Source organism: Ascochyta rabiei, chromosome 5 (genome assembly GCF_004011695.2).
Source record: "Ascochyta rabiei chromosome 5, complete sequence".
NCBI lineage: Eukaryota > Fungi > Ascomycota > Dothideomycetes > Pleosporales > Didymellaceae > Ascochyta > Ascochyta rabiei.
In genome coordinates, this window is record NC_082409.1 from 400423 (window position 1) to 415251 (window position 14829).

Genomic DNA, 14829 nt, shown 5'->3' on the forward strand with positions numbered 1-14829 from the left:
TGCCGTGATGCGCGCGGTGGGGGCCAGGGCGGGCCAAAGGGGACGACCGTGTTGGGCAGCGTTCGAGTCCAGCTTGCAGGCTATGCACGTGACAAGAGCTTTTCTGATGGCGTGGTAGACCAGAACGAGCGACTTGAAATGAATTCTGTGTCGAGAGCTGAGCTGCAGCGCGTAGACGATCACTGATGCTCTCGTCCGTTGTTCGCGCGAGGAGCAGCTGCGGAGCCGAATGCGGCCTAGTGCAGCGGTCCTGCCCATTTCAGCCAGGCGCGATGGAGCCTCGGTTTCGATCTAATCTGCATCCATCGAACAACTCTATCTCGACCTCATTGCCACAGCTGCTTGTGTTTGCGTCTTCTTTGTTACTTCCATAATCTGTAAGTATCCCTGAACCTGACAAGCTCCACGTCTGGCACACTTGTGGAGGCTTCGTTCTTGGTAGCGGTAGCTACAAAACCATCTCGCCAACGTTCTTGCCAACGTTTGTACTGCTGCGCCACGCTTGTCGCATCTTTGTGACTTGGCACCACCAATGCCTTGGTGCGAGACGCTGACTAACATGTCATTGTCAGTTCTGCGAATCACTTCCTCCCGTCCAGTCTTCAAAAATGGCACCACTGACTGCCGAAGAGCTGCAAAAGCACCCAGAGTACGAGCACACCATCTGGAAGCTTAAGCCGGACCAGCAAGGGAAAGTGGCTGTGGCAAACGGCCGAGGTGGCCCCATCAACATTGCCTACGAGGTTCACGGTCGTGGCGACCGCAAGATTGTGGTAAGTATGCAACTTTTGGAAATCTTCACGTCCAAGGCATCAAGTGCCAGCTTGCGTTGCCCTGCCTGATTTCCGCACTGGCTGTGGCAGGCAGCTTCTCGTTGCGTTTCGTTTCGGTTGCATGGACCGTCTCAGCCTTGAATCACACGTCTCATCTTATGAAGTCTCCTATCGCCGTACACCATCATTCTCTCTCTGCGGAAAACTTCCGTATCCATCGTGCCTGCCGCATCGAGAACGCACACTTTAATTTCGCTCTCTTCAACCTGTTGGACATATTTGAAATGCCTCCACTAATGCCTTACAGTGGGTCATGGGCCTTGGCGGCATGAAGTACGCATGGCAGCGACAGACCAAAGACTTCGGGCATACCCAAGGAGATAAGTACTCTTGTCTTGTTTACGACAACCGTGGCATCGGCGACTCGGACAAGCCCAGGGCACGATACTCAACGTCGGAGATGGCTAAAGACGTCATCGAAGTAATAGACCATTTGGGCTGGACCGACAAGCGCCAATTGCATGTCATCGGTATCAGCATGGGCGGCATGATTGCGCAAGAAGTGGTAAGTGCTTGCTTTCTCTCTCGCATTGACTTTCATGCCATTATTGCTCCATCCAAAGCTATATTTGCTCGAGAGGTGCTTGAGTGAGGGTCTCGGAAGCTCTACCGTCCGTCCAAAAGACTACCTGAAACAGGACGGGATAGGCAGCAACCGTCGTCGCCTTGACTATCAAGCGGTACCCTGCAACCGTCGGCGTGCCTGACGTCAGCCCCGCTCCGCCCCACCCCCGCGTGTCTCCTACGCTGTCACGAGAAGCTACCGTAAGAGGCGAAAATCGCAGCTGATCGTAACTCCCAGGCAATGTTGATCCCTAGTCGTATCTGTACTCTCTCTCTGGTCTCCACTGCCGCTGGCGTATTCCGCACAACTGGCTTCATTGAGAACATTTACAACCGCGCGAACCTACTCATCCCCAAGTCTATCGATTCCCAAATCGAGAGTGTAAAAAAGAACTTGTATACTGAATCCTGGCTGAATAGCACCGACACGCTTGAGCCCGTTGTCCAATCCTTCCCCACAAATGGTGACCGTTTTGGAGCAAACGAGCTCTGGAAACGGCAACACCCAGAATACTTCGCCAAGCCCGGCTTTATTTGCCAACTCATCGCTGCGGGGTGGCACAACAAAACCCCCGAGCAGCTGCAGCAAATCGCAAAGGAGGTGGGTAAGAAGCGCATCATGGTCGTTCACGGAACAAAAGATCAGATGATCACATTTCCACACGGTGTAGTGCTATGGAGAGGGCTAGAAAAGGGCCAAGGCAAGACGGGAACAGAGAACTGGCTCGGCATCGAGGATGAGGAGGACGTCTGGCAGGAGGGCGAGGTTGAAAAGCATTTCGTCAAGGGCCAGGGCCACGTTCTGCCTGCGGAGATGAGGGAGGAGTTTCAAGGTTGGGTAGAGAGGCTCATCGAGAGGGGGCTGAAGTTGAATCAAGAGGAAGCCATCTAAGGGAAGACAGACACCGGAAAGAGACGTGAAGGCACCTTTAAGATATTCGAAACACAGATAGTTATAGACAAGTATATATCACACAAAGTACGATCCTTGTACACAAGCGGGATACAAATCAAAGAAAGCACCAACTAAAGCCATCATACTTTCAATGCCACCTCTCCAGAGCTACAAATTGCACAAAAAACTGCACAACAGCTCAATCCAACCTCCTCAAATCTCCACTTCGATCGCATGCCCAGATTTCAAGATACAACGCACGATCCCATGTGCTCGAGCCTTCTGAAGTACAACGCCTGCATCAACAGTCACATGGATGGTCCTGCGGGCATGCATCGCGTAGAGCTTCCGTGGATCGGAGTTCCCAGGATCTTCCCGTCAGCCGGCAACTAGCTCGTCATGTGGATGGGAACAACGACAGCCAAAACGATACGAACGCGTTTCTTCAGTAGCAGGGTAAGGGCGGTGCAATAGAAACAAGGACAGGACCAAGAGAGATGAATATCGAGATATCGGGAGTCACGCTGCAAGTACGGTACCCTGAGGGTTAGGGAAGTAAGGGATCGGATTGGATTGGAGCAGGGAGTTTGGCATGGAAATGGATTGTGAGTTTCGGTCTCGGTGGTAGTGCTTTATATAAAATGCGAATATTGCTGCTCTGACGACTTGGCAAACATGGTGGGGATACTGCGATGCGGAAAGCGTGTCGAGAAGGGGGCGTAGGGGTTGTAGGAATATACGAGATGAGATGAAGCAGTAGTGTTTGAGATCAGCGTCACGTTCTAATATCTGAATAGAAGAGATGTTGTGCAGCTAGAGATATATTATGGTGTGTGAAATTGGTACAACGCCCAACTCTCCCAATTAAGAGGCTATCGTGTATTTGCACCACGTCGCCAACCACCATATGACGCACTCTCAGTGTATCGCCAGGTACTCCACTCCGCTGTCTACCACTCCTTTTTTCTTCCACGCCATGACTTCTCTACGCGATTTGCTCAGACGAAAGTCGAGTTGGGAGCCGCTGTGCTTATCGGCCTCGGGCCCCAGGGAACCCCCCAGTGGGCGGCGGGCCGTCCGGACCACCACCGACACAAGGATTCGCAACGCTGCCGCCCTCCCTAAAGCTAACCGCCGCCCGGGGTATCGTGACATCACTAGGATCGATACCGATGGTGACACAAGCAAACAACCCCTCCTCGACGCTGTCGCCGAGGTAGACGTAGTTGAGCGCAGGGTCAAAATTAGCTGCTTCATGCGCGAAGAAGCCGTCGTCGGTGTTGAGCAGGAGTTCTTGCGTGTTGGAGAAGTAGGGCTCGACAGATTCGGCGGCGGTGATGAGCTGCTGGTCGAAGAAGAGCTCGCCTACGTGCGAGATGTGACCGCCGGTAAGAGTGGCATTTTTGGCGTTGATGGTTGAGTCGATGTGCGCGAGGACTGTTGAACATTCAGTAAGTGTGTTTCGAAAAGCGGAGATTAAAAGGCATAGCATACCGTAGATGTGCATAGTGCAGCCAGTGTAGTGGCCCGGAAAAGCCGTGTCGAACTGCAGAATGCCGTTCTCGTTGCTAAACTAGATGCCGCAAAACATAGTGTTGTTAATGTTGCTGACATCGGCCTGGTTACCATTGCCACCAGCCACCACACCGCCATAGACACCGGTACTGTTGCAGTGCCAGGCCTCGAGCGCGGCCTGTGGAACCGGCTCGCAGGTCCTGGTATCGATGACCTGAACATCGAAAGTCAACGGTACACCAGGGTTGCCGTCAGTGATGTCCTGGCGAACGTACTTCCCAGATACCCCTAGATGAACAATCTGATCTACTTCGCCGAATCTTGTAGTGGTAGGGCCCAAGGCGCCAGCGGTGCAGTCCGAAACAAGTTCTTGTGCCTGACTTCTGAGCCGGCAATGCGCGACGATCCTGGAAACGTCGTTTCTGTAACCTTGCATTATCACAGGCGGCCGAGTGCTAGATTGAATTGCCACAGCCAATCTTCTCCGCGACTTTGATTGGCTGCGCAGTGTCGTGGACTTCCTGATCAGGAAAGAAGCCTCCGCCGAATCGCCTTTTGGACAAGCTGTCATTGGCAGATGCTTTTGCAACTTTTGTCATCAACACAGAGGGCGCATCGTCAGCTCGAAAATTAAACGGCCGCGTTTAAGCTTGGCGAATGCTTCATGCTAGTGTCAACTCCGGTGATTTGAGAGATGTTTTGAGCCATTCTCCAAGTCAGGCTGGCCGAGGTCAGGGCCTGGGTAGCAACGGAGTGGAATGTGGAGTGAAGAGGCCGGACGTCTTTGGAAGTGGTGCACACTTCATCTGTGCTGGACTACATCTGGACTTCTTTGCAATGTTTGCGCGGAACCGGAACTTGCTTCTGCGTTTTGACGTACGGTGATCCTATCGTATAACGGGCCATATCAGACGTGGTACGGACTGTACCTTACTCGACGGCATGGAAACATGAAGCAGAGACCCGCGAGTGCAACTTGAACTTGTTGCTGGGGATCCAGCGGTTTGAGCAGTCTATGAAGTGGGTCCGATAATACTGGCCGGCGAGGCCATGGAACCTGTGCCCTGGTAATGCACATCGGCTCACTAGGGCTGCAGGTCCTGTCTCACGGCAGGAACGCGAGCATCGTAAGCTTCTGTTGACCCGCCCTGTATGGTGCTCGGCAAGTAATCTGCAGTGCGCTGTATAATACCGTTGGACACCTGCTGAGACGTAGCCATCCAACGGAAGATTACGAGCACGGCCGGATGTATGCACGGCCCAAGGGCAGATGACGTTGGGAGCACGTGTAGCTGCGTGGTGCCCCAATGGATGAGGGGGTATGAGGAGTACCGAGTTCAGTTGTTGCAGGGGTAAACGTGTGCAGCTTCTGTCCCTCCCTACCTCTGAGTGCTTATATCAGCCTCACAACTCTCAGATTGCTGAACGAGAGCATCCAGGCGCAGACAGACGTAGCCAAGAAATTGAGTGGTAAGAGACTTTGCGACCCACAAGCATTGTCGCTCTGAATTTTGTCAGTTTACACCAAAAGCCTTTAGGGAGCTTGCATATCTGACACTCACCGCAATTGCCTCCTCTCCACGCCACCTCGTACCTCGACCTCTTCGGTCCGAGCCTTGGCGTTGTGGGTTAGACAGCGTACCCAACTCATTTATAAAGCCGCCTGCTGTGCCGTTCACCGAGGATGTGGTTTGTAGTGATTCTGGTGGACAACGGTGATGTTCAATATCGTACACTGGCGACTTGCGAGTGGTCCGTGAGATAATAAGATGCAAGCTTTCTAGTCACACATATGTTGCCCTTATTTGATGCCATGCTCGGCTCTGCTGACGTCCACATCTGCATACTCTCGTTAGTGTCGCGGTTAGCATGACGTCGGGTCAGAGAAAGCTGCGAGACAAAGTGAAAACACGCAAAACCGCAGATTCGATAATGTAGGACGATGGATGCTTTTGTCGTGGTATCGAAATCGTGACCGTAATCTACCGCAAGCCGTTGACGCCAAACTCCGTGAGATGCTCTCGCTCGATCCATTCCGGCTCTCTCGACAAATCACGCGTCGACATCCATAGCCTCGGTGCCGCCACCGACCTTCCGCGCCAGCTTCTTCTTGCTCTTCTGCTTGGGCAGCGTCTCCTCGAGGTCGCTGTCGAGCTCGCTCTCGTCCATCTCGATCTCCTTCCGCCTCTTGTCGACCTTTGCCTTGACGGCCGCGACGTCGACGACCTCATCCTTCTCCTCGAGCGCCTGGGCAGCAAAGCGCTCGCTCGGCGGCAGCAGGTGCTGGTTCTCCTCGACGAGCTTGCGGTCCTCCTCGCGCTGGCGCTGCTTGTTGCCGCGCATGCGGGCCTTGTAGAAGGCGCGCTCACGTCTCGCGCGGATCTCGGTGACACGCGACATGGCCTTGAGCGTGGTCTGGACGAGGTCGCGGTTGTAGCGCACGGGGATGTTGCGGCGCTGGGCGAAGGCGAGGGTGCTGTCGACCGTCATTTCCTTGCCGTGGGCGCGGCGGAACGACTTGGTCCAGGCCAGCTTGCGCGGGTTTCGCTTCATCTTGAAGTTCTTGTGGCATTTGGACTTGCAGAAGCGGAAAGCCTTTGCATCGTTGCGCACTGAAGCGGTTAGTCTTTTTTCGTGCATGAGGTTGTGGTCAGTCCTACCAAATGTGATGCCCTTGGACGGGTACACGGGCGACGAACAGAAGTAGCACGTCTCGATTCTCATGGTGCCGGCGGGTGTCGCTTGTCGGCGCTTCCTGCTTCCTGCTTCCGGGTGTTGAGGGTTGGAGAAGTTCGAGATGCGGGCGCCGCGAACAAATTCTAGCGGGTCGGAGGGCGGCCAAGACTTCTGCACGGCCCGCCCGCACCGCTGGCCAATCAGGGAGCAGCGACCGCCGCGACTCCCTCAGTCTTTTGCCTGTCGCCATCGACGAGCGCATCTGCAATCTGCCGCCGTCCCCCCACAGCATCCATCACGTTCGTCATCTCCACGTCGTCGCCTTCTCCGACTGTCGCCTCCCCCATCCGTCTTCCTACACACGCCTCACCATGTCCATCTGGCTATGGGGCCTCGGGCTGGGCGCGGGAGCCTTTTTCGTACGCCTCTCCACCACCACCCTCCAGCCACCATGACACCTGACACCTGACACCTGACACCATGACTAACACGCCCAGGGTCGCGCTGCGCTCGTCGCGATACGCAAGAACGGCGTCGGCGGTTCCGCGCTCGGACGCAGCTTCTACAAGGGCGGCTTTGAGCCCAAGATGACACGGCGAGAAGCCGCCTTGATCCTCGAAATGCCGTACGTCTGGCCCAAGTCCTGAGCATGACGACCGGACAGCCCACTGACAGCAACAGCGAACGCGGCATCACAAAAGACCTCCTGCGCAAGAAGCACCGCTCGCTCATGCTGCTCAACCACCCCGATCGCGGCGGCTCTCCCTACCTGGCCACCAAGGTCAACGAGGCCAAGGAGATGCTCGAGAAGGAGGTCAAATAGGCGGACCGAGGTTCGGTACAAGGCGCGAGACGACGAGAAAGAAGAAATGTATAAAGAGGTGTACGATATGATGGCCCGATTACATTGCATGAGCATGGCGTTTGTTGGGATTGTACAAGGTGTTTGAAGATTGGGACGACCGAATGTCCAAGAGAGATGGGAGAGCAGCATTGGTGTTGCTTGATACGACTAGATCTAGTAATATCCACTACTCCTTTCTACACACATCTCTGCTTCTGCCTCTAAACTTATATCCGGGCGTTGACCGCTTCCTCAACGGCTCACAACCTCTTCCGAAGAAACGAAGAGCGGAATCCATGTTAGCCTCTCGGTGCTTGCTGAGCTGCGACTGAAAAGCCTTGGTCGTCGTCCCACATCCTTTCCATTCCCACTACTCTCAGACTCTCCTCCCAGACCTCAAACCCCGAGCATCCATTCAAAAAAAAATCTTCTCGCTCAAAACATCACACACCCCAAGGTCAGACAAATCTCAAACCAGAGAGCACGTCCACAACCCATGCATCGAATTATTGATTACTGACTTGATGGTAATTAGGCATTGCGCTAGGTTTGGCCAATCGTAAGCTCAGTCGCAGAATGGGGGGAGAACTGCGTTTACTCCATAGTGCTGTAACACTGCCCTTGGATGCAAAAGACCGAGCGCGAGTACACTGTTCATCTTAACCAGAGAGAGAGAGAGAGAGAGAGTGCGATACTAACAGCTCCAAGACGACCTGAATCTTTTCAGATGTCGGCGAACCGTTAAAAGCCCGTTAGCAGCAGTGCTTGAAGACTCTCTACTGAGATGGTAGCCTGGCTCGTACACAGGATGAAAGCCACTGGATCCATGTGCATCGAGCAGCGGGCATCGCACTCCAATGATCCAGATGCCCTCATGTGCTTGCTTTGGACTTGTCGATTCACTATATCTAGCTATGTACAGGAAAATAGATTACTCAATTACCGTCGTCGCGGAGGCTGGGGCTTTCTACTGCTATTGAACATCTGTGCAGATCTCTCGCCTGAAGCGTCCTTGCCCTCTCACCTACCCTCGCACGACGAACTACACCGCACGCGACCCATGTCACGTTGGAAGAAAAATAAACAGGCCGTTACACTACGCTGCTCTCTGCGCTTGAGTGCCTGTCATCTCAGCGTGCAGTTCCTCTTCGCCTCTCTGCTGTCTTGAGGGCAGAAGTGAGCGTTCTATGTGGCTTTACAGCGTGTTTCAGCGGCGTGTGCACGCCGGTGCGGTGCGTGTTGGATAGAGCTGTGGGGTCTAGAGATGTACACGGAGGATCTGCGGTATGTAGTTTGTGGATACGTGGCGTAAGGGGACGTGTCGGTATAGGCAGGTTACCTCACGTAGGAAAGAGGTGCGGTTCTCTGTTTGTCCTCGCTCAAGGCTCTCTTCTGCTTTTCGGAGAACGTGGTGGCGCGTTGATGTATCGAGGGGTGTGTAGCTTGATGCACAGTGAAGTGTATATTAGCGTGGAAGACTCGCAGAAGAAGAGCGTAGAGTTGTGGTAACGTGATAGATTGGATATGGAAGAATCAAGCTGTTGACAAGGGATTAGGTTGGAGAGTGGGAAACGCAGATATCTCTTCTTGGTTGCTAGGAGTTGTATGCATGTATACACAATAAACTTTTGTTGTTCTAGAAGCTTACGAAAGAGGAAAACGCTGGGATACTACAACCTTAAAACGTAACAATCTACAGGAAAGCGCACTAAAGACAATAGCATAGACACGCAGAAACCTCAACCTTACAACTCCACCATTTCCTGAACCTACTATACCCTTGGCAACGGATGAGAGCACGCAGAGTGTGTGTGTGTGTGTGTGTGTTACTGCGCTGCGCTAGCGCTTCGCGAAGAGCTGGGAGCTGCTGTTGTCGATGTTTCGATACTGGCGCGACTCCCTAGTTAGATGACTTTTCAACACGAATGCACATGCAGAGCGCAGTCTTCAGGGACGTGGCAAGGCAACTGCGCAGTTTAGAGTGCAAGGTCGAAGACTACAGCCTAGATCTGCCGGGCGTGAACAACGATGCAAGACAAGGTTTGGTTATACGATTGGCTTGAAGCTTCCCATATGAAGGCGACCGAACGGTTATTTTGCGTGTACAAGATAAGATGGCTGTGGACGCGTAAGCCCACCTTGACACGAACGGTCGAAGACGACTACAAGGCGTTGCGGGAGGCGGCTAAGTTGCCGTTCTAGCTGCGGCTACGAACTCGGTATCAACAAGATACCACCGAGCAATAGTGTCAGCCCGAACGAATACCTCCTTTGAGGAATTATGACGTGGGCTCAGCATCAGCGCCGATTGACATTGTGTTTGCGGTCGTGCAATAATCTATTGACTGCAGTCATCTCCGCAATCACCTATTATGGAACGAAGTGCTACAACTGTGTTTCGTAAGGCTGCGCGGTGTCGAGACGAACGGAATGTTCGCCTCTGCCGCGCTCCCTTCCTGGCGGCGTAGGTTTTGGTCCCAGACGCCTGGGCCGGGGAATGTGGGAGGTGGATTCAAGAATGGAAGCTCTATCGAGCTGCAGCTGCATGCGGACAGCTGCAGCTCGCTATTCGATGGGGAAGCGTTGCTGTCGTACCGTGTCTGCTGTTGAATTCCATGTTGCGCGAATCAATACGGGCTGGCGGCCTGTTATGACTCAGCTTCATAGCATTTTGGATCTATTTCTGTAACAGGAAATAAAGTCTGGGCTTGCAGGGACGTTACGTGCGGCGGTCGTTGGCGCGTACTGATGGCGCAGCGAAGGAAACCTTGACGTGCCGATGGTGTATCGATAGCACCTATCGGATTCAGATTGAACGCATTTGAGCAGCGCCACCAGACCTTGTAGGACAAGCAGCCGCAAGGCACGTTTTCGGAAGAGACATGGTGTCTTGGGAGCTGCGTGGCGTCCGTCCTGTGAAACCCGCTCCTTTTCGAAGTCTACGAACGCTTCAGCTCGTTTGCGCCTGCTGTGACATTAAGTGGTTCGCGTCGTGGGGACGGACGGGTAGCCGCAGGAACCAAGCGTGGTTTCGCCTCCCCACAAGCTAACTATTGGTGTTCGCCCGCTGGTTGTTTGCAGAAGAACATGACGTACCTCAACACATTGCTTTTTCTGGGTGCACAGCAGCATTTGGGCTGTGGAAAGACGCGGAAAGGTAATCCGTAACTAAGATGGAACAATTGTACCTGTGCGACCAACGAGGGAAATGTAACAATCGCACGGAATCTTAGCTATGCCAGAGCTGAGCCTGGGCCAACCTACACAAACGCAGTCTGAATCGATGTACGTGGTGGCGGCGTATCGGAATAAACTGTAATGCAGCAACGTTGAAGGTTCTGCTTGTTGTTCAGGTGGCTCCTACGATCGCCAGAAACGAAACCGAGCTTGCGTGCGAGTGAAGTTATCCCTGCTGATCACATTTAAGCTGATACGACGAGTGCTCGCACGGATGCCCCAAGAGAAGGATCGCTTGTCGACAGCTCGCATGAGGCAGGAGCATGGTAAAATCACCAATGTGAGCTTGTCAAGGGTCGTTGTGATGATGGGCAGGGCCTTGGTACAACGTTGCGGTTGTAACATGCTCAAGCCGTACTGTCTAGTTGCAAACAAATCCACCGGGTAATGCTTGAGTGTTGTACCGGCTGCGCAGTGCAGCATCCTAATCAAACGGCCCGAAGGTGGCTGTGAGAGAACTTGTGCCCATCAAGTTGGGCTTCACGACCGTGTGGTAGGGCCGTGGTGTATGCTTTGACCCTATGCAGGCCCGTCATGGAACATGGGCGGACTGGCTCCCACGGCCTCTTTCCAGTCGCCAGGTGGAAGGCGACAGCTCACAAGAGACTCCACGTGTGGACAGGGTTGCCTGTGCAAGTTATGTCTAGTTTAAGACGAACCCCTGCTCGCTTCCACTGGAGCGGGCAGCCGCTGTAGATTGCAGTAGCGTCGCCGAGTAAAGACAGCGAGAGCATAGGCGAGCATCCACCCTCCCGACTCCCCGCAAGGCCAAAGTTCACGATGGCAATTTCGAAAGTTTTTCCATGGAAAAATCCGTCGAGCTGTCAGGCTGGAGTTCGGTGCAGGAACAACGGTGGCAGCGATACAGCAATGATGCTAGCAAAAAGAACAATCTCCGATGGCGTGTGCAATCAGCCGAGGGCAGAAGAGCGTGTAGGAAGGGCTGCCTGTAACAAGGTGCGTCAGAGCGCAACATCCCTCACTTTGGTAAGTGAGCGTATGTCCGTCTCGTCTCGGTCCCTGGCATTGTGCAAACAGGACATTCGCGTGGGCAAGCGGTGCTGGAGTGCGTCGCTCTGCAGAGGCGTGCTGCACTGTGAGTCGAATGGAAGGTTCGGCGTCGACTCTGAGCTTCTGCATCGATGCGACGCCGTGACGATGAGAGATTTGCAACTGACAATCAAGTGTCTCAGTCTGAATCTTGTGCAGTAGTGCACCCCTGCTGATATCTGGTCGGCAAGGGATAAAGCCAACGGCAAGGATGGGACTGCGGGCCAATCAACGGCGAAGGCTGCATGGGCATTAGATCATTGGCGGCGGAACATGAGCCGGCACGTAAATTGTAGGAGGTTGGATGCGCGGAGCATCCGCTCAACGAGGAACTGACATGTCATTGTCCCCCGCTCCAGCAGCCAGAACCTGTCGACGACACGGCTGGCGAAGACAGCAAGGGAAGGACAGTGTGGGGGAAAATGAATGCAGCGACGTGTAGAATTTTGGACAGCGCACAGGCGGTTGGTTGTGCGTGAAACCGGGAGCGTGCAGATAGCCTGGCAGGTGCAGGAGAATCGAATCGCAGCAAACGGGCGCGCGCGGAAGCTTGCATGGCATCCGCGATGCGACGGCAGGGCGACTGCGGCCACGTCTGAAGGAGGCCGGCGGCGGCCTCACTGAGCACAAGTGGGCAGTCGAGGCGAGGGAACAGAGACTCCTGGCGACGCATCTCAGACGCAGTGTTTGATGCGTTGAAACCGTGTCGCCGCTTGCTTGGGGAGGCCAAGGTAGCCAGGTAGCCAGGTAGCCAGGTAGCGAGTGACATGTGCGACGCTGCGACAGGCCAGTTTCTAGCCGTCTTCCAGAAGCAACGAGGCAAGCGAGAGCGCACAGTAGTGGCTACCTACGTACCGCGGCTCCACCCACGGGGCGGGCCAACGCTCTCAGTCCGGCAGTCGGCGCTGCTGCTCGCAGTGGAATTGCGGATTGCATCGTCTGGTAGCGCCGTGCCGTGCAGTGCCGTGCAGTGCCGTGCAGTGCCGTGCAGTGTGCAGTTTGTGCTGTGCGCTGCCCGTGGTTGTGGGTGCAGCCTGCGGTGCGGTGGGGCACGGACGACCGGACGCGAGAGGAAGGCGCGACCGGGAGCAGCAGCAACGGCGAGAGGAAGGCGCGACCGGGAGCAGCAGCAGCAGCAACGGCAAGAGGGCTCCCACGTGGAAAGCAGCCGCCAGCGCCAGGAGTTGCAGTGTTGAGGCTGTCTGGCGAGGGGCAGTGTGCAGCGCGCAGTGTGCAGCGCGCCTGTCAAGCTGCTGTCCTGCGAGTTGGATGTTCCACTGTGGATACACGGCCACCGTCCATGTACTATGTACCGCAGCCACCCAGCCGCCTGGGAGGGTTGGCTCAGTGAACATGGACGGTGGACGGCGTGCGAGGCGCTGTGGGCCCATCGGGGAACGAGTCCCGCGCCTTGTGAGGCGTCCCTGGCCTTCTGGCGATGCTTCTGGCGCGGAGCCAAGAGGACGCGGCACGGCGGGCAGACGCAGACGCAGACGCAGACGCAGACGACTCAGTACGGTAGCGACTCAGCAACGACTCGTGTTGACGGGAAGAGGTGCGAGCACTGCGTTGGGAGTGTGTTGGGTGGCGAGGCAGCGTTGTGGCGCAGACAGCCCAGCCTGACAGCCTGACAACCTGACGACACACCAACACGCTCACACTCACACACTTACCACTTACACACTCGACCGTTGTCGTCGTTGTCGTTGTCATCGTCGTCGTCGTCGTCGTCGTCGTGGATGACGGCGCCTTTGCGCGCAGGCCGCCGTTGGTCGCCCCCTGTCTGGCCTCCTGCAGGTACGGGCGTAGCGCGGTGGTGGCGTGCAGGGGATGGCCACAACCGTGGATGCAGCTCCTCGCTGCTCCGCAGATCATCCTGGCTCCCTGTCCCTGTCTGACTCCCTTCCCTGTCAGGGCCACGGCCGCACATAATTTCTGCCAGATGCAGGCCCGAGTTGGCGACAGGGAGCTAGTTGAAACAGCCCCGAAAGACCCGTCGACGCCGTCCTGCTCCCGGCACGTCATGTAGCCTGCGCTTGGAACAACTGTGCACTGTGCACTGTCGCTCATTTCAACTGTCTCGTCGGCAGCCAAGGCCATTTTGGCAAGTCAGTACAGGCCCCTTATTCTAGTCGAGATATATGAGGCACGGCGCGCCCTCCGCCGGAATTTGTTCCCTTCACTATCACTCCCTTCGACCTCTCCATCCATTCCTTCCTTGTCTCTCTCACCAGCGCACTGCCCGGCCGTAGTCGACTGCAACACGACGCTATTTAATCCCATCTCCGCCTGACGCCTCTGCACCGCTCTCACCTGGACGCTCGCCGACCACCACGCTCATTCCCACCCGCTGTTCTCCCTCCACCGGCATCACACACGCTCAGCTCGCCTGCAGCCTACGCCTCGTCTTCTCAGTCCATTGGTGAGTCTGGCTGTTGCATTGGCACTGCCAATCTGGACGTGAGGCCTGGAACCATTGGCTGACACAACAGCCAGACGACGCATCCACCAACACCACAACCATGATTTCCAGAGAAAACGAATCCAACAACATGGGCCGTGGCGCATACGACACCACTGGCGCCCCCAAGCCCCCGCCACCGCCGAAATAAGAACCTTTCCACAAGGTTCCCCCCAAAACGGCTTCCATTTCTTCGACTCGCGCTCAGCAGCACTTGATCAATCACGCCAATTTCTGGTAGCGCGAGGCGAACAGATGGGGCTCCGTTGGGAGCAGAGGGAGGACAGGCTGCGCCTCGTAAGTGACAGGACCCTCCTTACCTCCATGGCGCCCGGACTAACCAACACCCAGCTGCAGCCCTACGCCAATCCCTCGCCGCAACAACAGCTACCATCATTGGCGCAACCCTTTACATTCTCGGGCCACAACGTTTTCCACTCGCCTTCCTTTGGGATTACGCTTTGATCTTTTTTTTCATCTAATATTCGCAACCGCTTCCCTTCGTCAGCAGCATAATACCCCTGCGTTTACCAGCCCCCGCCCTTCGTTAGCGACGACCCTTCGATCGGTCCTGGTTTCCCTTGCGTCCTTGCTCCGTTTAGCGACCACATCTCCTTATGGCAAAAGTTCTTTCATCGGCGTTCACTATAGATCGGGTCGGGCCCCCCAGGCATAGATACTAAAACGGGTGTCTTTTTCTTTTCTCTTTGGGACAACAAGTATATGGGTAGATTTCGTTGCCTGCCTTCACTGG

The 14829-nt window shown here is 55.2% G+C and overlaps 6 protein-coding genes across 6 annotated transcripts, besides 9 other annotated features; 3 read left to right on the forward strand and 3 right to left on the reverse strand.

Annotated features, from left to right (window-relative positions):
* Positions 1-608: 608 nt before the first annotated feature.
* Positions 609-2289, forward strand: EKO05_0003264 (uncharacterized protein; the record flags this gene model as incomplete). Its single annotated transcript, XM_059636129.1, has 3 exons — positions 609-773; positions 1081-1338; positions 1636-2289. The coding sequence occupies 3 exons, from the start codon at positions 609-611 to the stop codon at positions 2287-2289; spliced, it is 1077 nt and encodes a 358-aa protein (XP_059492112.1).
* A 1033-nt stretch (positions 2290-3322) lies between these two features.
* On the reverse strand, positions 3323-3799 carry EKO05_0003265 (uncharacterized protein; the record flags this gene model as incomplete). The annotated part of the gene is made up of 2 exons (XM_038938382.2): positions 3323-3729; positions 3787-3799. 2 exons carry the CDS (start codon positions 3797-3799, stop codon positions 3323-3325), a joined length of 420 nt encoding a protein of 139 aa, XP_038800996.2.
* A 66-nt stretch (positions 3800-3865) lies between these two features.
* On the reverse strand, positions 3866-4243 carry EKO05_0003266 (uncharacterized protein; the record flags this gene model as incomplete). Its single annotated transcript, XM_059636130.1, has 1 exon — positions 3866-4243. One exon carries the CDS (start codon positions 4241-4243, stop codon positions 3866-3868), a length of 378 nt encoding a protein of 125 aa, XP_059492113.1.
* A 1616-nt stretch (positions 4244-5859) lies between these two features.
* Positions 5860-6531, reverse strand: EKO05_0003267 (ATPase-activating ribosome biosynthesis protein; the record flags this gene model as incomplete). Its single annotated transcript, XM_038938539.1, has 2 exons — positions 5860-6419; positions 6468-6531. The coding sequence occupies 2 exons, from the start codon at positions 6529-6531 to the stop codon at positions 5860-5862; spliced, it is 624 nt and encodes a 207-aa protein (XP_038800995.1).
* Positions 6532-6854: 323 nt separating this feature from the next.
* EKO05_0003268 (mitochondrial import inner membrane translocase subunit TIM14) lies at positions 6855-7306 on the forward strand (the record flags this gene model as incomplete). Its single annotated transcript, XM_038938542.1, has 3 exons — positions 6855-6902; positions 6981-7108; positions 7165-7306. 3 exons carry the CDS (start codon positions 6855-6857, stop codon positions 7304-7306), a joined length of 318 nt encoding a protein of 105 aa, XP_038800994.1.
* Positions 6931-6968: a tandem repeat.
* A 686-nt stretch (positions 7307-7992) lies between the features above and the next one.
* Positions 7993-8014: a tandem repeat.
* A 1118-nt stretch (positions 8015-9132) lies between these two features.
* Positions 9133-9154: a tandem repeat.
* Positions 9155-12564: 3410 nt separating this feature from the next.
* Positions 12565-12607: a tandem repeat.
* Positions 12608-12701: 94 nt separating this feature from the next.
* Positions 12702-12758: a tandem repeat.
* A 333-nt stretch (positions 12759-13091) lies between these two features.
* Positions 13092-13122: a tandem repeat.
* A 133-nt stretch (positions 13123-13255) lies between these two features.
* Positions 13256-13298: a tandem repeat.
* A 9-nt stretch (positions 13299-13307) lies between these two features.
* Positions 13308-13351: a tandem repeat.
* Positions 13352-13495: 144 nt separating this feature from the next.
* Positions 13496-13526: a tandem repeat.
* An 804-nt stretch (positions 13527-14330) lies between these two features.
* Positions 14331-14540, forward strand: EKO05_0003269 (uncharacterized protein; the record flags this gene model as incomplete). Its single annotated transcript, XM_059636131.1, has 1 exon — positions 14331-14540. The coding sequence occupies one exon, from the start codon at positions 14331-14333 to the stop codon at positions 14538-14540; it is 210 nt and encodes a 69-aa protein (XP_059492114.1).
* Positions 14541-14829: the final 289 nt, after the last annotated feature.